At 53.7% G+C, this 24110-nt stretch overlaps 1 protein-coding gene and 1 long non-coding RNA gene across 3 annotated transcripts in view; one reads left to right on the top strand and one right to left on the bottom strand.

The window, feature by feature from the left end:
- Nucleotides 1-1053: 1053 nt before the first annotated feature.
- ANP32A (acidic nuclear phosphoprotein 32 family member A) overlaps nt 1054-24110 on the bottom strand; it is a 37224-nt gene continuing 14167 nt past the window's right edge. For both annotated transcript variants that reach the window (XM_045810610.2, XM_087856826.1), the window contains exons 2-7: nt 8586-8735; nt 8270-8392; nt 6109-6307; nt 4720-4817; nt 2579-2642; nt 1054-2311 (exon numbers count right to left, since the gene is read on the bottom strand). In XM_045810610.2, coding sequence (XP_045666566.1) covers nt 2250-2311; nt 2579-2642; nt 4720-4817; nt 6109-6307; nt 8270-8392; nt 8586-8735 — 696 coding nt within the window. In that variant the 3' untranslated portion in view covers nt 1054-2249. The remainder of the gene's footprint in view (nt 2312-2578; nt 2643-4719; nt 4818-6108; nt 6308-8269; nt 8393-8585; nt 8736-24110) is intronic.
- LOC148107594 (uncharacterized) lies at nt 3616-4666 on the top strand. Its single transcript, XR_015722146.1, has 3 exons — nt 3616-3774; nt 3948-4070; nt 4611-4666. It is a non-coding gene; the product is annotated as an uncharacterized LOC148107594 (long non-coding RNA).

Below are 24110 nucleotides of genomic sequence, written 5' to 3'. Positions count from 1 at the left end.
CAGGGCCGGAAAACCCAGGGCCAGGTCTGAGTGTCTCTCGATTTCACCCCATTGCTATGTTCTTTCCCCAGCTCTGGAAGGCAAGAGCATGCCCACCTGGTTCTCCCTCACCACCCCAGTATAGCACAGCCCCTGGCTCTGGGATGCCTTCAGCTCATCCGACACCTGGAGCCAGAGGATGTCTGTGCCAAAAAAAAAAAAGACAGCAGATACTAGGGCACCACCCAGGAAATGGGGAGCGTCAGTCTCTCCCCAAGCACCTCATTCTGTGGGAACTGCACAGAACTAGCCCTCACCGTGGGGTTCAAGGCTGTAGGGCTGAAAAAGTACATATGTGTATCTGCATTCACTACCACAGTACATTGGTATAACCCTTTTGGAAAACATAGAACCTTCCACGTAAGCCTTAGAAATGTCAACTTTTGGTTCAATGACCCTACTTGGAAGCATCTGTACAAAAAAAATCCACAAAATGTCCAACAACACAACACCCACTATGGTGAGAAGTGGGAAATAACCCGAATGTGTGTCTAACTAACCACACGGTCAGCATTCAGCAAGTCAGGAGTGTTAACAGACTGCTCCATCGCCATTGGAGGGATGTGCTTTTGAACTCTTCAGAGGTAAGAGAAATTACCATCATCGTGGGAAGTCAAAAAAGGAATAAATTTGTTTTACACGTTCCTGGGATCTTCGAGCACGTGTTCTTTCTCCAGAATCTGAACAAAACCGTGAAAAGAGAATTTAAAATAAGGTCCCAAGTTGGCCTAACAAAATTTTTGGTGACTGAATAACTTTTTACGTCTTTACATCGTTTTGGGTTTGTACGCGGACGACAAAGCTTTCAATGAAGACGGCACACCAGCGGGCCCTGCTTGGAGGCCCAGAGCATCCAAAACCCAGCCTCGGGTTACCTGCCCTGAAAAGCAGCTCTTTTATCAGATAACCAATGCTAAGCTTCCCTCCCCCACCCCGTCAGCTAGCTGCTTATCAGGAATGCATCTTAGCAACAAGACTGATGGCCCGGCTGGACTCAAAGAAGCCACCCCCAAAAAAATTGTATAAAAAGATTTATTGAAATTTATCAATGACAAACAGACATAAAACTCAAAAGTTTGGCTCTTCTGAGGGGGAGGAGAGAAACTGGTGCAGATGTTCTTTCATACAGATGAAACATGGGCTAGGAAGTCACACGTCACTTCTAAAGCAATCCAGAAGAGGGACAGGGGAGCAAACCTGTACGTTCACTAGGAATTTGCAGTCATTTCAGATTTCCACTAGGTAAGAAAATACAATTTTGCGTTAGTTTTTTCCGTGCTCGGGTGTACGAAAAGAAACCCAGCCGACATGCAGCAGTGTCTCCCGCGCTCAGGTCTGTAAAAACGGTCTAAGCACAGAAGTACACGTGGAGGAATTCTCTGGTCATTTTTGTAAAACAAAGCGTTCTAATATTTTACAGAACAAGATAGGACAGGTTTTTTTTTTGTTTTTTGTTTTTTTTTTTAAATCTTTTAAAGAGGTTGAAGTTGGAGGGTTTGCTGCTTCTCTTTTAATTATAATTCCCAACTCCATTTTACTCCTGACTCCTAAGCCTGCTGTTTTCGGCTCTCTGGCTCATAGCTCTGAACAGTGACATCAGAGTCTTCTTCGGGGAGCAAAGCCCACCACCATCTGTGAAGGAGGAAAGAAATGAGAGACGGGGAATGTCCCCCAACCAGTGCCAAAATCCGCCTTTAGGTTGCTATTTACAAACCAGGGCCTTGGATGCCTCTAGCCGGCCTAAGAAATGCGGGAATCACGAGAACCAGAACAAGAGGTAAGATGTGGGCTGGTGCTCAGCCCCTCCGGGGCTTCTGAGAAACCAAATGGAGGCCAGCCATGACCTTCCAACCCATTCCAGAGACTCGGAAATACCAGGAAACGTGAGAGCCCTCCAAGCCGTCCTCTTGTGAGCGTCAGGGACAAACGCTCATTCGGTGTGTACTCAGCTATCACACTTACAGGGACCAAACCAGACACAAAGAAAAAGTAGGGGAAAAAAATAAAGAGTGGCAGTAAAAATAGTATTTTATTCCACCCCCTCCCGCCCTCCCTCCCCCCACAACCCCCAGTACACTTTTCCCCTCTCGTTCCCACAGCAACGTTACAATCAGAAAAAAATAAGTTTCGGGGGGCGGGATTTCGGGGGGGGGGATATGGGTAAAAACAGTCAAATCACAATAGGAATTTTTCAAAATAGGTTATTCCACTTAGTCATCGTCTTCTCCCTCATCTTCAGGTTCTCGTTTTCGCTTCTGACCCCTTTCTTCCTCTGGAAGAGCAAGGACAAGGCATTTCGGTTAAAACATGGATCTTGCCTCTAACTCCACCCCCCTGCTGGGAACCCAGGGGACCGCCCGTCTGGGAGGCTCTGCCAACCCCTGGCAAATCGGGGCCGGGGGATCCGCAGAGCCAGGGGGGCCCCGGGGGCCTCGGATGGGCGTGTTCTGCCCTCAGTCGGGTCCCCAGGGCCTGTGCGGTCTACTGCCAACCGAGGGGGCCAGGCCGCTACCAGCTGCGGGTAAAAATGCTGCCATACCACCAACATCTTCTTCATCTTCCTCATCGTCTACTTCCCCGTCGTTATAACCCTCTTCATCCTCCTAGGAGAGAAGACGGACGTTAGCGATGCTTCCCATCCGGGGATACGTGAGGGAGGCACCTCCCTAGAGAGCGGGATCAAAAAAGCGGGGCCGCCCCAGCCTCTAAGAGCCCAAGAACCTGCCACCTCAGGACGGATCCAAAGCAGAGGGTCTTTCCCATCAAGGATCCCATTAAGAATCTGAGAAAGCCTCGAACCCCTGCCCCAGAAAATTCCCGCATCACACACAGTATCCGCAAACAGTGTCGGGGGGGATGGCGGGTTCAAACCCAGGCAAGCTTTCCCATCTCTGTGCTCTCCAGGGAGAAACTCCCCAAGCCGACTCTGTCGTGCCAAGCCAGCCAGCCTTTCATTTGGCTTCAAAATGGTTTTGGCTTCAAGGGAAGACCCCAGTTTTAGCAAATCCAGATTCTGTGGGCAAGTCCAACCTCAGCCTCCCCAGCCCGTCTCCCACTTTGCACACTGGGATCCCTTGCAGGGGAGGCTAAAGGCCCCCTGAGGACATCATTCCCAGCTCCCTGAGATTCAGCAAGGTGTGTGAATTCACTCTCAACGCAGGGCCGCCACTGAGGCTGTTCTGAAGTCCCCGCTAGTCGGATCTCTGCCCGCTGAACACTGTTCCTAAGGCAGCAGGCAACCCACTGTTTAAAAAGAACTTGGTGATAGACTTCTTTTTGTCAAGGGAAATATCCTTTTATAATGTCACCAAATAGTTCTTTAATCAGCCTGTTTGCTAAGAGGGGTTTTTTTTTTTTTGTGTCTGTGTATAAGCTGTCCTTCTCTGGAAGCTGGAACTCTGCAGATGGTCAATGAGATTACAAAAAAAAAAAAGGCAAACAAAACAAAACAAAACAAAAAAACCCCTGCACGCTGTGGCTCCTGTGACAGGAAGTGCAAGATGAAAAATCCATTAGCCAACCAGACCTACTGCCCTGTCCTGGCAGGGGCGGGGGGGGGGGGGGGGGAGACACGACTGTTTTTCTAAGTCTTTGTTTTTAAATTACTCGCAATATTCTTCAGAGCTGAGCCTAGTGGCCCACACCTAGAGAGAAGGGAAACCAAGCAGCCGAACGAGACAGGAACCAGGCTGATCGCACTGACTTTTTCTGTTCGCCTTGACCTGACTCTCCCAGGTGTGTGTGTGGGGGGGGGGGGGCGGAGATCCTGCCCAAGTGGGTCCGTGTGGCAGGCAGGTGTCTGAACCCGTAATGAATGGAGACAGGAAATGGGGGGCGGGGAGGGGAACCAGCAGGTACCCTATGCTGTTGTCATTTTAAGCCTCTCCAGGTCTAACTTTTGTAATTAGGAAGAGCTGACTTAGAATTCCGAACAAGTCATGAACACGACTCCTGCAGAAAGACTCCAAACATCCAAGCGCGAACCCTAGCACACAGAGCCGAGAACCCTGAAGGTGTAAAAGCCTGAAACAGTAAGTGGTCAAACACTGTCCTCGAATTACTTACAAATCATTATATTCTCTTAAGAATTCACTGAGCTGATCCCTATTAACAACCCAGCTGTAAAACAAGACCTATTTTACAGATGCAGAAATAGGCTCAGAAAGGTTAAGGGACTTATCCAGGGACACACAGCCAGCCAGGGGCAGAGCTGGGCTCCACCGCTCACAGACTGTGCTGTATTAACCCTCACAGACATGCACAGGCCTTGTTAGAAACTGGGAGCAAGCCAGGGTGTTAGGGTGATAGCATTACTTCCGTGCGTGTGCTAGGGACCTGGTCACTCTGATTTGGTACCCAGCAGTGTCTTATCCTACCACCCATTGGTTCAAAGCAAGTCTTTGGTTTTCCCCAGCAGAGGCTAAGTGCTCAGTAAATATCTGAATTAACATATGAATGCGAAGAGGCAGAAAATAAGGATGTGGATTCCCTGCGACCTAATTTTCACATAGAAACAAGGGCTAGTCCCCTCCTCACCTGCTTCCAGAATCCTCTCCCTCTTCCCCTCCCAGGGCTTCTGGGCTGCCACAGGCTGGTCGCCGAGGTACCTCGTGGGACTGAGTCACAGGCAAGTAAGGGGGACCCCGGGAGATGGTGCCCCTGCCCAGCCCGGCCCCTTACCTCCTCTTCTCCACTCACGTCCTCCTCTTCTCCTTCCTCCTCCTCCTCTTCATCCTCCTCGTCTTCCACGACCTGAGCGTCCTCGTCATACTCTTCCTCTGTGCCGCAGAAACGGGGACAAGGGACTGAGGTGAGCTGGCCTCCCTCACGGCACAAACCCAGGCTCATGGACCTGGCACAGGCGGTGCGGTCTTCAATGGGGCCCAGGACCCTTCCACCGCCCCCCGCCCCCAGGCCACAACCTGGATGCTCCAATGTGACCTGATGCGTCCTGAGGTCATCCAAAAGACACGCCCTCCTCCCAAGTGCTACAAAAACAGAGATCCCGTGTGGAGGCTGAGACCGCAGAGAAGCTGCCGGATCCAAGGAACAAATCACAGGGCTTACAAAAGCCGAGATGTGATTCACTTGGAAAGAGCATCTAGCCAAACTCCTGGCTTTCAAGGTGAAAATCTGGGTCCCTGGGGGGAGAAGTGACTTGTTCAAGGTCACACATCAAGTTAGCCACGGAGGTGGGCCTAGAGACCTAGGCTCAGGACGCCGGTCCTGGGCCCTTCCTGTTGCACCCCAAGACGGAACAAGCTAGGGCGAACGTGTGTGTTGAGTAAGTTGCAAAACACTCCGACCTAACGAGGAAAAACAAAAAATCTTGTGTCTGAATTAATGGGCCACATGTCTCCATTCTCACCATTACTGTGGCCATGAAGCCCTGCAGGGAAGCCACACTGTGCTGGCACACGGGAAGGGGACAGCGGGAAGTGGCTCTTTCTTTTCTTTTCTTTTCTTTTCTTTCCTTCCTTCCTTCCTCCCTCCCTCCCTCCCTCCCTCTCTCCCTTCCTTCCTCCCTCCCTCCCTCCCTTCCTTCCTTCCTCCCTTCCTCCCTGTAGGCCTTGCCAGCTCACCCTCACTGCACTACCAGGGTGCCCAGCCCGCTGCCTGCAAGCCTCTTCCTCTTCCCCGGGGGTCCAGGGGGCTCCTACGCCCACACCCTGCAGGTCCCGTGGTCCTGTGGTCTGCAGCCACCAGGGGGCTCCACAACCTCTCCAGCTCCTGCCCTCCTCTCCACTCCTGGAGACCCAGATGAATGGGACCCTCAGGCCACACGCCCTGTTCCGCGTGGCAGGGGTGGGGAACTGAGTCCAGGGCCCTACGACAGAGGCACATAGCATCTCATTCCGGGGGGCCTCTGGAAAAAGAGGAACACCTGATGGGAGGGTTCAGTTAGATGCTTTTCAAGGAGTTACCATGACATCAGGAAGCCTCAGGATGCTTCTCTGGGGTTCGAGCCCCATGAGAAAGACCAGGGACCGTGGTTAACAAAGCAGCCCCTCCCCTGCGCTACTGTGGAACGAGGAGACGGCCCAGCCCGCCGCTGACCCCCACACTCACCATCCTCGTCCTCCTCGTCGTCATCCAGGCCCTCCACGTAGCCCTCGGCGTCCGAGTCGGGGGCCTCCTTGTCGTCCCGGTCGTAGCCATCAAGATACGTGAGCTGCGGGAGGAGCTTGAACACGTTTTCTCGGTAGTCGTTCAGGTTGGTTACCTCACAATTGAAAAGGTCTAAGCTCTTGAGGTTTTCTAACTTCTTCTGCAAGCAGAGAGATGAAGTCAACAGTGAGCCATCTGTGGGAGGACGGGAGGGGACGGGGCGACCACCCCGGGGAAACAGGTGGAGGAAACGGCTTTGCTCTGTGCAGCCCCATCCCTGGGGGGTGGGCCTCGGTTCCCCCACCTGGAAAATAGAGGATGGACCCGAGGGCCTTTACAGCCTCATCCAACACCAACGCACTTAGCCTGCAAGTACAGCCTTGGCCCGGTGACGGGCTTCAAATTAAGCTGGGGCTCCCCTGGGGCTCCAGCCCCTGTGACTGGGGAGCCAGAGGGAAAAGGCGGCCCGGACTCACAAAGTCTACCGGTCAGGAGGGTGAGGAGGACGGCCACTACGCAGCACACCAGGTAGTAATTCGGTTTCTCCTCACAAGCCTGAGAACCAGAGGGGATTACTAGTCCCGCTGCTCTCGCGATCTCAGCAGTGACAAGTCAGTCTCCGCAGGTCACCGGCAGGGAGGGTGTCTGGGCTGTGGTCTGGGTGGGCGAGCCCAGCAACCCCCACCCTGCGGAGGTGAGCACAGCGCATCAGATCACACTGGTCACCAAGGAGGAGCTACGAAAACGCATGTGGTGTGTGCAGGGAGAACAGGGCGTGCGTGTGCGTGTGCGCACGTGTGTCTAGGTCTGACCTTTAATGGTAACCGAATCACAACGATTTATATACACACACACTTGGTCTCCATCCCTGTCTCCCAAAATACACATATACAGAACTTCAAAGATTTTCCTGTGAAATCATGAAAGCAAGGCTTCCAGGTAGGTCAAAATAGTTTTGCTTTTGCTCTCAGAGGTCAGGGTTAGACCTGAAAAGAAGGTCAATGGGAAGCATATCTCGTAGTTGACTCCACGCCCCAGACGGGAGAAGTGTGAGCTTAACGACGAAGGGCCGGCTTTGACTTCTGCCGCCCTGGCCCGTCAAGCCACCCCTCGGGCGTCCAGACAGGGCGAGGGGTGCTTTGTGGACAAGAACCTACCAACCCAAACTGAGGGATACCCCAACCTCACCTCTATAAACCTAGACAAGGGAGATGTGGCAAAGCTGGCACATATCCTCACGACCCTCCCCCGAGTATAAGGTGCGTGGCTTGTGGGCGGGTTGCTGGGTGTGCACTGGGTGTGCACTGGGTGTATGTTTATAGTAAATGTGCTCATTGAAGGCGATAGCAATTCTGCATCTCCAGAACGCTGTGAATCATGACACGGCTGAAATCAAGGGAGCTCAATCCTTCAGAAAAAAAACCCCCAAAACCCAAACTGCTGTTCTGACCAGGCCTTGCCCCTTCCTGGCGAGCAAATCCATGAAGTGTGGGGTGTGTTCGGCTGGATGAAGATGAGGCCCTGGTCACCATCACACCAACGACTGGAGACCAGGGGGTCAGTCGCTCTCCTCCGTGCCCCTTAGAGGAAGGCCAGCACCGAGGCTCCCGTCCCATACCATTCCGTGCCATCCAGGGGGCCATCCCACCATTCGGAGGTACCGGCCTCGGGCCGGCCATCCAAGGAGAAAACAAGCGGCCAACTCCAGGGGCAGCTAAGTCCCGGATGGCTCCTCTCACCCCAACGAGGGACAAGGAAAGCACGCTCTAAGAAATGACAACTCGGGTTTCCAGAGCTGAGCAGAAGCTGTACGAAGAAAAGCACTCGACCGGAAGCCGTGGCGAGGGTCCGACCCCTCCCTTGCCCCTGACTGCCCACTTGGGCTGTGTGCCCTTGCTCGCCACCGAACGTCTCTAGGCTTCTGTTTTCTCTCCGGACCAAGCAGAAATAGTAGCTCCAACTTACCTCATGGCCCATAACGAGAGTCAAACAAAGTAAGAGGAGTGGAGGGAAAAACCAAACCCCCCAAACCCCACACTCTACAGAGGCAGAAGTAATATTCCCTGGTACCGAGCCCCCCCGCCTTCCGCCCCGCGCAGAGGGAAGGACCCAAATGACTCACCAGTGGCTCTATTGTGCTGAGGTCTTTAATTTTGTTGCCACTTAAATTTAGATGCGTGAGGTTCGGACACTTTTCTGCCAATACTTCCAGGCCCCCTGAGATTCTGTTATCGCTTAGTTCAAGCTACACAGGCAGGGAGGGGGAGCAGAGAGAGCTGTTAAAACGAAGGCCGAGGGCCCAGGGCGCCCGGCCCTCGGCAGACAGACAGGCGAGGGGCAAGTCGGCGCAGGCACCCGGCTTCACCCTCAGACCCGCTCCCCGAACACGGAGGGGCGACCCCTCCCCCCGCCCACACAGACTCCTACACCCTACTTACCTTCTTAAGTTTGTTTAACTTTGGTAGGTTTGCGACTGAGGTGAGGCCTACGTTGATTGTACTTAAGAACTCCAGCTCCTCAAACTCATCTGTGAGGCCCTCGATTTTGCCTTCAATCGACCGGCAGTTGTCCAGGACGAGCTCTTTCACCTGCGAAGGCAAGGCCAGCGTGAACGGAGGTGCGGACTGGGGGCTGAGGCTGGGGAGGGGGTCGGGCCTCCTCGGGAGGACGGGGAGCACTGCGGCGGGAACACGCTCCCGACAGGAGCCTGGGCCGGACCGCAGGTGACACACTCAACACTCCCTGGTGGTCCCGTCCCAACCCCACTGCCACACTCTTCCAAAACCCCTGTTAAAAAATAAGCCACCAGAGTCCCCAGCTTCCCGTCAGCACGAGGCACGCCATCAGATCCTTCCAGCCCCAGCCCCCCGAGGCCTCAGCCTGACCACCTCCCAGGGCCAGCTACCTCACTTGCCCTCCACAGGCCCCACCTTCCCTCCGCCTCTGTGCGCCTGTGGCCCTCCACGTGCGGATGGGTCCCAAGACACATGTGGACGCTTGCTCTCACCGGCCTGCCCGCCAGAGCCTGCCCACCAGGTCTGGTGCTTGTCACCAGGTCACCGCCGTGCCCTGGCGCAGGTAGGGACGGCAGACTAGGGAGCCCCCCCACTCTCCATTCTCTAGACCAGCCCTGTGCCACAGAACTTCCTGCAACGATGGACACCTCCTGCTCAAGCCACGAGAGGAGCCACTGGCCAAGTGTGGCCACTGAGCACCTGCAACGTGGCTGGTAAGAACGAGGGACTGAGTTTTCATTTTCCTTAATTTAAGTGTAAAAAGATACTTAGTACTTACAGTTACCATATTGGACAGAGCTTCTCTGGACCCTGCTCTTCACAGGGTCCTCAGAGCACACGTGAAAGGAAGAAATGAAACCCCACAAACCGAGGACGGCCCCACAGTGACATGCTGAGGTCGTCAAAGAGCCAAAGCTGGTCTCTGGAAGCACGTCTGGGACCCTGTCTGTCCCTCCTGTAAAACTCCCGGGAGGCAATTGTGCCACTAGAGTTCTTAGATTTTCCTCGTTTCTCTTCTTACCCAAATTTGAGTCCAAATCTTTTCTTTCTAAGAATATAGAAAGACGGATAAAAAGCCACTTCTCACTGGGAAAGCTAGACAGGGCTGAAGGTGATTCCAGGCTCCAGTGCAGAGAGGAGGGGGACCGGCTGAGGGAGTAATCAAGTCTCGGCCTGAATGACCCTGGGGAGTCAGCAAGGGAGGCCAGGGTGTCCTGCCTCCAGGCAGATGCCCGTGGTCACCCACTCCTGCCCCGGCAGTCCGGCTGCTCGCGGCCACCTGGGGCTGGCGGGCAGCGTAAAGGTGACTCCTCCCGGCTGCACCTAGTGCTGACGCGACATCCCCACCCGCCTGCTCCCTGCGGCCTCAAGGGAGCAGGCATCGAGGTCGCTGGTATACTGCCAGCCCGGGACGTCCACCCACATGTTCCTCGGCACGGATGGGTCAGACGGTATCGGACAGTATGGTCTAGTTTTCTCAACAGCAGTCCCACATTGTCCAAAGGGTCACTTCAGCCCCTCGGAGCCCTTTCTTCTCCTGGACAAGCAGACTGATTTGCTTAGACCTCCCTGCTGGACCCAGGACGACTCGCTAGCTATAGTCCCCAGTCCTTCCTCCTGCTCAGGCCTCTTGGGGCCAGGGGGAAGCTTGGGGGAACAGAGTCCACAGTGGGCCTGCCGTGCTCCCTCTCAGCCCACCCTCACCAGCGGCAGACCAGGGGAGCTTGGGGGCACGTCTACGCTGGCACATGTGGGCTGCAGAGCCCCACAGCTGCCCTGCTTCCTGCCTCCCTGGTGGAGAGAGGTGGCGCGCTCAGCCCAGGACAGCAGCAGTGTGCCAGAAGGGGCCAAGCCAGGCGCAGGAGCTCCTTCCCAGAGCGGACCCATTCTGGGCCTAGGACTGGCCGGCCGAGGCCCGCCTTTCCTTGGGATCTGGGATGGGAGAAGTTAAATCCTCCACTCCTTCAGTCCCCAGGAGAGGCCAGATGTCCAGGTCAGGCCACCTTCTCAAGGTCACTGGCAAGAGTGCCTGGGAATAAATCCTATGAGGCCTTCTACCCCAGGGCAGGAAATCAGTGTAGATCCAGGAAGCCCTGCAGGCCTTAGGGGAGCAGGGCAAATGGAGGGAGATCCACTGTGCTGGGGGGAGGGAAGACCACCTCCTCTGCCTGCACTGAACACTGGAGCCACGGGGCCCAGTCTTCAGAGGGTGCTGGGGATTCTTGACGCTCCACTGGAGAAAGACAAATTATGAGAAGGGATTCCAGCCCAGCCTCAAAGATTTCAGACATGCGGTTTTTCCAGACGGGTCAAGGGCTTCTCTTCTTACGGCCGTAAGCCAAGGAAAAGAAGGTCTAAGAGATGGGGGAGGTGGTGCTGGGAGTCGGGGGAATTCTTCCCGGAAGTTGGCCTCTTCCAGAGAGGCACGATGCCGCCTGGGAATTCTACGGACAGACCCAGGGTCCCAGTCCCAACTCCCAGCGCCACCGCCAACGGGGGACCAGTCCTCTCGGGGACAATACCTAAGCCGCTACCACCGACGTGTTTATTAATAGTAACAGTCGGATCCTCCCTGAGCCCTCACCAGGTACCCTCGCCGACGTGCTTCGCCTGCACCAGCTCGCCTAATCCTCAGCACTGCTCCCTGGGGGGAGGCTCCCATTTCCCGGCCACCTCAGAACCACTGACCCTCAAGTCCCAGGAATGGACTGCACCAAGCTGCTCTGTGTTGGCTCCTGACGGTTTCTCCGACGTTCCCAGATGTGAGGCTCAAGCTCTCCCAGACCCAACTCAACCCTCTGAGCTCCCCTGACGCCCCTCTTCTTCTAACAGTTCCACCAGCAGGATGGGGGCCACTCCCAGCGGTCCCCGCCCTGGTTACACTTCCTCGGTAACCAAAACAAAGCCCAAGCCAGCCCTCACTCAGATGAGGCTGCGATGAGGGAGCAAGGATGTGGAGAAGGGCTGGGGACCGGGGACCCTGCTCCTGCCCGAGTAGGAAGAGGCCCCGCCTGCCGCTGGGGGAAGCCCAGTGCTGTCTGGAGTGCCAGCAGGTGGCCCTTACAGGTCAGGTCTGTGGGGCCTCTGGGACCCCCACCGGTTTTCGCATTTCCTTCCTGGCAGGGGGTTGCAGCAGTGTTTGGGGCAAGATCAAAGAGGTGAGAGAGGGGCAAGGCTTAGACCTGGAGGCTGCTGATATCACCAAAAAGCCCAAACCGCGAGGGGGAAACCCATTGCTGCTTTGGGGAGTGACTGTCACTTTGGAGATGGCAGGTGAGCTGCCTGTGAAGTGTCTGAAGTGGACCAAACAGGAAAACACACGAACACCAGCCCAACAGGCGGCTGGAGTCTTCCCATGCACCGTCTTGTGCCCCCCTGGGTCCCCCGGACTTGGTGGAGGGCCGCCGTTTCCTAGAGTTCCGAGACAGGCTCACATGTTTCCAAACCTCCAACCAGCCCCAACACCCCTCAAATCCACTTGGGCCTCCTGCTCCAATCCCAACCCACTGCCTCCCGTCTGTGTGGTGGCCGCCACTCCAAGCCCTTCCAGGCCAAGAGCGTGTATCCCTTTTACATCCTGGGTGTGTTCTGCTTAAAAAAGAAAAAAAAAATTAAGGTCCACGTCCCCCTGCCAAATCCTGGGTGTGAGCTAAGTGCAAAGTTAAAATTAAACTGAAAATTTGTACTTTGGGCTGAGATTCTCTCCCAACTCCACTGGCCCTTTAAAAATATCTGCGTGCGGTTACTCTCTCCCCGGCCCGACAACTGGCTTACTCTGTTGGTGTCAGAAGCTTTGCAAACACCCATGGACAGAACTGCGCGAGACTCTGCTTCACTCCTCAGGTGTCAGCCCCAGGAGGAGTCTGCATGTTCACCCTCGGCCCCCACGAGAGGTCAGTGGGGAGGCATGGAAGCTTCCCAAGCAATCAGACTGTCCGGCTCCGGCATTTCCTGAAAAACGTGTCCCCAAAGCAAGGACACAGCAATCATTTCTCACCAACGGGAGCTGAAACGTCGTGATAAACACACACACGATTACTCTAAGGAACATCCCGTTGCTTGTTTCAAAACCGTGAAATCTGGTCTTCGCAGCTCTCTCAAATTTGATCATTTCCTCTCTATTCTCTACACTGCAGTCCTAGTCACGGTCATCTAAGTCACTCCAAGTCTGTTCCTGCCTCCAAATGGGATCTCTGTGAGAGCAGGGACAACCGGACTACTGGACTATTCAAGGAGCCGGCTGGCTGGTGACCCTGACTCCGTCCCCGAGGTCTGAGGCTCTGCCTCTGTGGAAACGGGAGAATGTATCCGTTTAACCTATAAAGTGCAAACTCCAGCCTAGAAAACAGTCCTCCTGGCTTCCTGCCGCCTGGGGAGTTGGGGTGGGGGAAGGCAGGGCATTCCAAGTCCCTAAACTGACCTAAGGAGGCTCCCACCTCTCCCCACTTTTCCCAGTCGCAGGGCTCCCCACATCTCACCCCTGCACCACAAATGGTGTTCAGGCACCCCTCCCCAGGAAGCCTTCCCCCACTCAGCTCCAAGCATCCCAGGGCACCGAGGGCAGCTGCCACATGAATCATTTAATCGTGTATTAAGCATCCGATCCTCCTAGAGGTCAGGGACTGTCCTTCCCCATAATCAGCCTAGCGGGGCGCGGACACCAGAGCAACTGCTTAACAAATGTCCTGGTTATCGTGCCAGGCCCAGCACTAGGTGCCGGGCATACAGAGGGAGTCCAACCACCGTGAAACGTACGGTGTAACTGGTCCCATACAGACGAGAATGAACCTGACCTCTTATAAACAATGTGTCCCCCAGGAAGCAGGCCGACTGCACACACTCCTCCTGACCTGACCCAGTACTCTGTACACGGACCTCTCGCCTAGCAGCAGCCCCTCCCTCCGTAAAGGGTGTACCTATGACATTGTTATAGGGTAACGTGCTGGGGACTCGGAGGCTGCGGTGAGCCACGGTTGGGGTCCTTGCCAGCAAGAGGTGTGGTGGCGGCTGGGAGGAGGCCGCCGGCTGGTAAACAGCTACTGGAGCAGTGTGCCAGGTAGCAGGCCAGAGGGGGGGACAGAGTGCATTCTTCAAATGCCTCCACCCCAGAGAGGACAGGCACGCTCAAGGAAGACAGGAGGGACCCAGAAACACTGAGAAAGGGGATGCGCTACATCAAAGCCAGGACTGGCTATGTAATTGGCAAGGCTTAGCTGAAAACGAAAATGGGAGACCCACTGCTCAAAACTTGTTAAGAATTCCGCAAACAGAGACAGCAGCGCATTAAACCCAAGGGAGGGCCCTTCGAAGCCCAGGGCCCTGTGTGACCGCACGGGTCACATGCCCATGATCGGGGGCCCTGATTTCAAGGGACAGCTTGGGCCTAAAACAGAGCCCTCGGAAGGCCAGAACCAGAGAGAAGGAAGCTCGATTGAGAACAGCTTTTTCTTTTTCCAGCACTTCCGGAGGCAACGTGGAGAGGGGGACAGAAGGCAGGCTCCGGAGTCAGACAGCCTTGGCTCAAGTCCACATTCTCCACTCGCTAGCTCATCTCACCTCTCCTGAGCTTCCGTTTCCTCCAATGACAACAGTGCCCATCATCTAGGGCTGGGTTAAGTGAACTCATGCACTCAGAGCATCCCCAGCCTGGCAAAAGCCACTTGCCTTCTCCCCGATCCCCAGCTACCTTCACCACCGTGTCCGCAGCCACGGCACACGAACGGGAACAAAGGGGGGCCGGCACACCTGCGCCCCCAGAGCTGTCTCTCATGGGACGCATGATGCCTCTTAGCATTTTGGAGAGCTGAGATGTTACGCCCAAAACATAGCCCTCTTGACTCTATCTACACCTTGGTTTGTTTCTTTGTCCCCCACTAACCTCAAGCCTTGATTTTCTTTTCATTCACTGGATGAGAACTCAATAAATATTTGTAGTGTTGGTTTCAACCCCGTCAGTCCCTGACCAATTTAGTTTTCAGGTTCCAGTCTTGTACAGAAGAGGAGACTCAAATCAAATTGACCCCGTGTTTTTTTGGTGCTCGTGGGTTTTAAATAGGTCAGCTTTTAAATGGGCCATCCCCTGTTGCAGATCCCATTTCTAGCTAGAAGGCCAAACTGTTTGAGTCACCAAGGCTGAGGGAAAATGAGCGTCTTCCCAAAGGCGTTCAACAGGAGTGACGGATGCTTGTGATTTTGTTGTTTTGACCCTAAAATCTCTACTTCTGCTTAACAGTCTGTGGGGCAAAACGTGCAAAAACCAGGCAGGTTCCATGAGGGGGAAAGTCAGGCTCTGGGAGAAAAGTCGGACATTTCGAAAGCTAGACAGGCCTTCGGGAACATGTAGGTCAGTGGCTTTCTGACCACAGTCCACAGTAAAGAATATATTTATGCCGTGGCTCAGTGGGCACATGTTGTGTACACAGGCACACCCACCGAAACAAAACATACCCAATTACAATCACTCTTTTCTATTACATTAAAAAAAATGTATTTTTTTTTAAATGTGACCCACAGCTTGTAAAACGCTGATCCAGTTTAGCCCTCTTTCTGCAGAGGAAAAAGCAAGGTCCAGAGCCGGCCCAGAGCCCAGGAACCCCGCGCGGCGTGATTCTTCTGCCACGGCAGCTTACCCCATCGCTCTGATCAGAATCACCGTCCCCGGTGGAAGACTGTGGCATCATCCACATAGCTCTCGAATTTCTGCTAATGGGAGGATATTCTGCAGCCGCCTGGTAGCTAAGACTCTGGTCCCTGCACCTTAAAGATCTTTTTTAAAAATCTTAACTAAGGGGCAGGGTCCCCACGTTACCTTAAAACCAAAAAAAATCTCTCCAAGAAAAAAGCATCTGAGTGTCTGGATTTTGTTTGTTTCCTACAATAGAGCTCGGAAGGCACGGGTGGGAGCACATGGCTGCGGGAAGTCGGTGACGCCATCCTTATTATTTTAGGGAACCGTGGAACGCAAGCCGAGGCGCGATGCAGCGTAATTAAGCTGTCGGCCAGGGCCCGGGTAATAGGCTAAGCGCCGGCTGGGGGAGGGCCCGCATTAACATAAACCCTGTGACTGGCTCCCGCGCTGCCTGGAACCGGCTCCCTACCTCCTCCAACGGGTGTGGGGAGGTCTTGCTTTCTGCCTCGCCAAGACAGAGGCGCTGGTTCTGCTGCAGATGCTTTCTCCGGCCAGAAGGACAGACTGGGCCGTCCCTGGAGGCCTGGAGGGTGCCGGGTGGCTGGAGAACCCGGGCTTGTCCAATGGGCCTGTTTAGCGAGTGAACCCCCAGCAGAGCGGGGGCCCCTCCCTGATGTTCCGCCCTTGCTTTCCTCCCCTGACACCTCATTCCTCCCTTCTGGACCAGTCTAGACTCTACTCCACTTCCAGACCTTGTCCATTCCGCCTCTTGGAGGAAGGCTTCCTTGATTACCTAGCCCCTGGCCGGGCCCTCCCTGCCTGCTTTAAGTGTACGTGAAGAAAGTATTCCCAGAGCAACAGAAAATAGGTCCAGAAGGCTGTCTGCGCCCAGGAAGTGGGGAGGAGTTGTCTTGGTCTGACTCTGCTAGGGTAAGGGGGTGTAGTGGGAACAGGGAGAGATGGGGTTTTGGAACCAGCAGTCTAGCAGGCTACCTCTTCTCTGCGGCTGCCCCTTCCCACCTTTAGACCTGGAGGGTGTGATGAAGCAGGAGTCTGAAGCAGAGTCCAGTGAAGGCACTGGTCCCAGCAGTGGTATCTAAATGGGGACCAGAAGGAAAGGGGGACAAGACGCGTGGAGGGACAGTGTCTAGGATCCTCATGAGGCAGTCTGATGACCTGGATGGACCCTGGTTACTTTGCCAGTAACTTGCTGTGAGTCTTGGGGGAAGTCACATCCCTTTCTGGGTTTTTGCCAGTCCCCTACTTCACACACTGGACAATGGAGCCTGAGCACGGACAGAAGGCCCCCTTTCTGTGGGTCCATATACTTTTAGTCCCACCTATCATCCAAACTCAGCCTCTATTCCCCAAAAGGAAGTGGGAGATTTCATGGACCAAAAAAAGCCCAGGATTCATCACTGAGGGATGCCAGAAAGGAAATTTGGGGCCCCAGGCAATTAATGAAACACAAAAATCAATCGTGTAGTATCTTAAAACACACCAGGATCACAAAAACAGCCCCCAGAGGCCGAGGGCGTTGGGTTCCAAATGCAGGAGGCTGGCGTCGTCCCATCTGATGTCTGCCATCTCCCAGGGCAGCAGGGAGCAGGCAGCTCAGCTCCTGGGGTCCAATTCCCGGTCCGACAATGCTGTGGTTCATGAAACCCCCACCGTCCACGATGATCTCATTAAAGCACCATAGCACTGGCCCCGCGCAACAGAAGAGCCGCGAGGAGACGGAAAAGGAAGGCCCGGAGAGCAGAGGGGCAAATCCTGGCCCATCTCCCTAAAACACTGCTTTGATCATGTCCTGTCATGTCTCGTGGCTCCTGGGCCACAGCCTTTAACAGCCACGGGGACTGCAAAGCCAGAGGAGGATTCCCAGCCTCCCAGCCACCAGTGCTCCCAGACCAAATGCCCTGCGCCTCTTCCCAAGGCAGTTTGTCCCCACCTCACCTCTCTGCCAGCCTCCCCGCCCTGCAGCCAACGCGGTGACACCACCTGGCATTTCCTCCCCACGTGACAGGTGACGAAGTGCTTCCCCAGACATCACCTCGTTGAATCCACAGACGACTGGAATTCTACCCATCCTATCCCTCTCCCGGGGAAACGGGCCCTGTCCACCAGGGCCCTCCGAGAGCCGCCGCTTGGCCACAGGGCACCTGGCAGTCCTTCCTCTTGCGGTCTCTCCTCCACACACTGCCTTACCAAGGTCTGAGGTCTCAGTGTTCCCCACTGGTGCCCTGCCCAGAGGGGCTGGCCTTCAGTAAACACTTGCTAAGTGGTCAAACTGGACCGGGTCACTCAAGCCAGAGCAAAAAATGGAGTGGGGGTGGGCAATGGCTCTGAAGAATTTTCTAGATTCGAAAAGGTTAACCAACCCCTTATTCACTTTCCGAAGCAAAGCATCCCAGTAATTCCACTCTTAGGCAAATCAACAAACATGGCTTCCTGGACTCTCTGTCCCAGCTGCCTGATGTGCTTGATTTGGGCTCCTGACATCAGATCTGGAGATCTTTAGCCCCGCTGGGATAACCTGTGGACAGCAGGGGCTGTCTGCTGTGGAAATGCCTCTGGAGTCTTCTCAGGTCAGCAGGGTCTGAAAAGATGGCGCGGGGTCTCTGCCACGGGTCCCATGTGGACCTTGACAGCTACCCTGTCCCCCTAACCCCCGACGTGGCAGAACAGTCCACAAAACAAACGTTAATTCATTGGCTTGCTCAGTTTCACTCCTTGGGGATCTATGAGCTGGCAGGTCAAGCCTCTGCCCAGCCGGGCCAAGCAGCATAACCCCTCTGAGAAGACTCCACACTACCCAAACTCAGACGCTGGGCCGCTTCACACAGCCCCTGCATGTGCCTCTGCTGGAATTTACAGCTGGCTGTTCCACAACACTTCAGAGAAGCAAAGGACCCCATCACCACCTCTAGGGAACCACTGGATCCAATCCAGCTCCTCGGGCAACTGATGAAGCTCGGTGGAAACCAGCCCAGTGACTCACCCAAGGTCACACAGTTAGCCCATTATGGAATCAGTCCTTGGGCTGTTCTCCATTCTCCCAATTTAGGGCCCACATCCCAAAGTCACAGGCCTCTCCGGGGTGAACTCCTTGAAGCCAGAGGAAACAAAGGAGGACAAGGAAAACAGCCCCACTCCTGATCCCGGCCCAACCCCCTCCCTCCTGCGTCCGCACACACCCCAGCAGGGCTGGAGGTGCAGAAGGGGCAGAGAAAGGCTCAGTGGCCAACTTCCCTGCCACCTCTACCCAAGATGACAGTGGCAGCGGCAATGACAGAAGCAAGCAAACAGCGTGGCACTGAAGCCCTCCCGTCCAACCACCCACTGGAAGCCGCCGAGGTGGGCAGACGCGGGAACCAATCTCGCACCAGAGCCTAAAGCTGGGGGTGGACGTTTCTTCTCTCCAAGGCCACAAAACAAATCAGCCAAGGGTCACACATACGAAGCAATTTAATGTCAGTTCTTTCTCCTCGAGAGAGATGCGACATGTGCCTAAGTCTGTAAACGAAAGGCTTATGGTCAAAGTATTAGTGAGGGATGCACAGGAGAGGCCGCGGGCAAACGTGGGCTCCCTATGTCTGCCCACTGGCCGGGCATGGAGGGGGAGCGGTGGCAGGAAGGCCAGGGAGGAACGGGGAAGCGAGGGGCTGCCGGGAGGAAGGAACACAGAAGGCAGAGGGACAGACAGACGGACCGTTAAAAAAGCCACAGGCAGTGAGAAAGAGGGAAGAAACGATACAGCTAAAGGCTCGGCACGTTTTGCTTGACTTCCAGAGTTTCCCCTCTTCACGGGGATTCTGAAGACAGAACTTGACCCTATATTTGACAGTATTTACTGTCTTTTAAAATAGGGTCTGGGTCGGGTTCCTTGTTCTTCGCAGATCTACTCTAGCTGCTATAATCTCAGAATGCTAAAAGCCAGAACCAAAGACCTTACAACCTTTATGATTCTGGAAGAGCTAGGGAGGGGCCCCAGCACTGAGGAGACGGCGTGAAGAAGAACGTACTGAATTCTGTCTTCACCAACCGAGGCCATCCCAGGCTGTGTGGACAGAGACAAGTCAACAAGGGCCAAGGTTCCTCCCCCGCCCCTCCTGGGCCAGGGTCCCAAAGCACTCTCCCCCCACGGGACTAAACCATAAGTTCTGAACCTCGAAGCTGAATGAAGCTGAGGAAGGCACCGAGGGTGGGAAGACTCTTGACAGTGGCAGCACTGGAAGGACCGTCAGGGAAACCAGGGATGTTCGGGCCAGGGGGTGGGGGAGCCTCGCCACAAGCCATCTTTCTCCAACCATTTGAAGTCGTGTCATACGCACGCAGAAGTCCACTTCTTCCGTGTTCTCCAGCACTTTGAGAACCGAGATCAGCATGCAGGAATTACAACGAGGCCGTTTTCGGCCCCATGTAAACTACGAGAGAGTGTTTAAATCGTTATGACCATCCCACAAAGAACGGGCGGCTCTGGAAAGTCCGCGAGCGGTCTCCCTGAGCGTACAAATCAGAGGCTGCTAAGTGACCGTCTGCAGAGGCCTCTACCCAGACCCGGTGCCGAACGATGACTAAAGGAATTAATATTATATGGCGAAGCTCTGCCAAGACAGAAGCCTTGGGTCTTTTTCACCTCTTAAAAAAAAGGCTATGATTTGCTTCTTTCCTCTTTAAAGAAGTGTTACTGGTTTAGGCCACAGGGCGATTTACTCATTCCACAATATTTACAGAGTATCTGTTAGATGCTGGGCTAGGCTGGCGTTAGAGATACAGTGAGCGATACATACAGCGTTAGAGATACAGTGAGCGATACATACGGCGTTAGAGATACAGTGAGCGATACATACGGCGTTAGAGATACAGTGAGCGATACATACAGCGCTAAGCGAAACTAGCCAGGCGTCATGGGCTTACATCCTAGCAGGGAGTGAGATACAATACAATACATGTGAGCTGCATGGAAGACGTACAAACACCACACAGGAAAAAACCAGCCAGGAAACGGCAACAGTGGGCCGGGATACCACTCTAAGAAAGGGAGGCCAGGGAAGAGCTACCCAAGGTCAGTTTCCAGCAGGGACTTGAGGCCAAGTGAAGTCCCAGGGAAGAACTTTTCAGATAGAGGGAACAGCCAGGGAGGGCAGAGACCCCGAGCAGGGAGCATGTGCGGCTCTTCTGGGAAATAGCTAGGATGACAGGTGGCAGCAGCAGAATTCGTGGAAGAAGGGAAGGGAAGGAAGGGAAGTGGTGGCATGAGGATGGGGTGGGAAGAAAGCTGCTGTCTGTCACATCCACCCTTACACACAGATGGGACATTCTGCACGTAACTGGTGGTAAGGTGGTGAGCTTCCCAGGCACTGGAGGGCACAACTGTTGGGACCACAGGAAAGGGGGATAAGACTCAACATGCGACCAGAAGCCTGAGATTTCCACTGCCCTTCCATAAAGGAAACTGGTGAAGGAGGCGTATTTAAGGCTGTGCTCACCCGGAATTTCCAGGTAGAAAGGGGTCTAAGCCACACACCTCCGGGAAACATCCTGTGGCAGAATGTTCTGACTAGAAGGGTTTGGGCTCATGAGAAGCAGAGAAATTCTGGTTGGTGCCAGGCTTACCACTTAGGAAACTGTGTGGCTTTGGGCAACACTTCACTGAGACTCCATTTCCTCATCTGTGAAATGGGGAGAATTCCTACCAATCCCACAAGTCTCTGCGGGACCAGGTGAGGTGAACCGTGCAGTCCTGGAGGGTACGAGGAGGGATTTTACACTCAGGTTTCTCACCCAAGACTTCGCACCCCAGAGAGCAGAGACGAGGTGCTATGTAGCTCTGACTCCCCCACACTGCCTCGCACTTAAGCTCTCAATTAATGTTTGCTGAACTGAAAAGCATTAAAAATAACCTGGGAAAACATTCTGCCATTTTTCTTCCTATTAAACTGCAGCACTTTGCCAGAACGCTCCAGAACAGTCTCTCTTCACTGTAATCCTCCGGTCTGGGGGAAGAACCACCTGAGTCACACCAGGGCAGGGTGTTCAGAGGACAAACTACCAAGGAATGGGGACAGGAACAAGGCCCACACCTCTGCGGAAGGCCGCTTGCTCTCGGCATCACCCCAGCCTTTCTCGGACAGCCTGAGCCCATCCAGGTCCAGGCCAGCAACAGAAGGGACTGCATACCAGCCTCGGACAGGGTCAGCATCTCCTGGAAATGCCCACAAAAGCCAGAGATACACCGAATATATACAACATTTCCCTCCACGCGAAGACTTGTTCTAACCCAATCACTTCATTGTTCAGATGGGGAGATTGAAGCCCAGATAAATAGAATAGCGGGGCCAAAGTCACTTCCACTATTTTTTTTCTTTTTAATTTTTTGAGTAACATTCAGTCTCATCGCTTTGAAACCAGAAAGCATAAGATACACAGTTAATTCTCCCCCCATCCTGCCCAGCTAACTGTCCCACCCATTCAGTATCCTTCCAGAGTTTGCTGACACATATACGAGCAAATTCAAAATCTTATTTTTTCCCTTTTTACCCAAAACTCGCATATTATATACTGATCTTTGCTTTTATCGTGAAGCTCGTGTATCGTTCTCATTTCCATCGTGTCCCATGTGTGGATGCACCATCATGTTTCTTAACCAGTCCCTTATTGATGACGATTTGGGTTGCTTCCAGTCTTTCGCTACAATAATGTCGCAATTTAGATAAGTGGCCGCATACTTCATTTTGTGCTCACCCAACTTATCAGCCACTAAGAGCTGGAATCAGATCCTACTTCTGACCCGCAGAGCAGCTGTCCCCAAGCCTCGGGGTCCTACAATTTAATGGATTCACCACTGTACCTACATGGACAAGTCACTTCACCTTCATTCCTTCAGTTAATGCTTAGAATCTACCAAATGCCAGGCACCGGGGACCCAATGATAAAGGCATCTTGCCTTCTGCCCCCCGGATGTTCCAGTCTGGAGGGACAAGCAGAAGGAACGCACAGGGGCAGCTCTGTGCACCCCAAGGGATAGCCTCCCTATCTGGTAATAGATGAACTTATGTATACTCTAGGGGTATTCTAGAGGATCAAAAAAAGTATCATTTGCCAAATACCTAACATAATCTAAGGCTTGCAGCAGGTGCTCAGGAAGGGGGAGGCCTGACTCCCGTCCCAGGAGGGGTCCTGCGTGGGACCTGCCGAAGGCAAGGCAGGCAAAACGCGCTGCCACACCCCTCCCACAACCAGCATGATGGTCTTCTTACTAAAGCTGGAATGCACTGCTACTTACGTTTTGGGGGCAGCACCTAAGCCCCTAATTGTCTTAGCCTATTTTACTGGAAAAGGATTTGGTCTTCTCCCACTTTTCAGACCCTCTGTAGTCCTGAGGCCCCCCAGGTCTGCTTCTCCTCTGTGTGCCTAAGCCCTCGTGTTAGAAGTTATGTCGGAGCCGCGAGGGGAAGCGCAGACAAGTAAGACCCTGGCACAGAAAGCCAATGGAAGGTACACGGAGGGCTGACTTTGCTGGGTTTCCCTGACAATGTAAAATGATCATTTGGGGGGGGAAATCCAAAGGAGAAAAATCATGGAACTTCACGTTTATTTCCTTTAATGTGTTCTGTGTCACAATTAAAGTTTTTAAAATCAGAAATGCTGGTATCCTATGTTCACCCTCCTGGGCAAAAACAAAGGCAGCAGATTTTAGAGAGAAGAGAAAGAAAGTCAGGAATCTAGAGCATTTTCGTATTACTGGCAGCCCCAAAGTGGTTGGGAAGATGCGGGAAGTGACAGTAAAGATCCAGGGTAGCTCTGAAGTCAAGGGCCTGGCTTTGCACCCAAGCGCAGCGCCTCAGTAGGATGTGACCTTGAACTAGCTCCTTAACGAGCTGTCTGAACCTCAGTTCCTTCAGCTGTTAAAGTGGGAATAATCCCACTTATCGCATTTCTGTACAGATTAAAGAAGAATAAATATGGTATCTGGCACACAGATACTCAACACTTGGAAACAAACAAGATATTTGCAAAAGATATTACATTTTTCTCAAAATTTAGTGAAACGATGAAAATCTAGTGCCTTCCTTTCAGAAGCCCAAAGGACAACAGTGGTCATCAAATTTATCCAGCCCCCATAATAATTTCCCTAACAGGCTAATTAATGAAGTCTTACTTCACCAGAAGCTCCTTTCAACTTCACGCAGGACACCTTCTTCTAGATGAAAACTATCAGCCAATTAAGGCTCTTACTGGTCCTTGGGAGAAGAGGTGGGTCAGGGCTGGTTCTGTGACCCGATTTTACTGTGTGTTTCTCCCTGAAAATAAGCCCTGGGGGCCCTCTGAGTCCTACCTCACAGGCTTTGGTCAGAGGCATCGGTAGGGTCTCCCTAGACCACCTAGAGGCACCTGGACCCTCGAACTAGGCTGGGAGGGCCAGATGAAACCCCCCAAATTGCAATGGGATCCTCAGAGAAATTCGGCTCTTGCAAAAAGAACCATGGAAATCCCATGGCAGCAGGAGCCTGCGGTCACCCAAACTGGGCCACATCTCTGCCTCGGGAGGGAAAGACCAACACCAGGGGTCAGCCCTTGCCTGGAGGGCTGACTGGTGGACACAAGATGCGTTGCAACTTTCTGCCCCCACCCCCCAACTCACAAAGCCATAAATGAGAAAATAAGTCTGCTATTGTTATCAAATGCAAATTTGCAAGTACCGATCTTCCAAAGCTTGAGTCTTGACAGGCTAAGGAAAGACGCTCTGGGACGAAACCGCAGAGGGTCAGGTGTCCCGGGGAAATGCCTAACATTGGTGTGAGCAGAGTACTGGC

Source organism: Ursus americanus, chromosome 28, assembly GCF_024610735.1.
Source record: "Ursus americanus isolate L20-20 chromosome 28, mUrsAme1.1.p, whole genome shotgun sequence".
Classification (NCBI taxonomy): Eukaryota; Metazoa; Chordata; class Mammalia; order Carnivora; family Ursidae; genus Ursus; species Ursus americanus.
The sequence above is the reverse complement of the archived record's forward strand: the minus strand, read 5'-3'. Positions and strand labels throughout refer to the sequence as shown.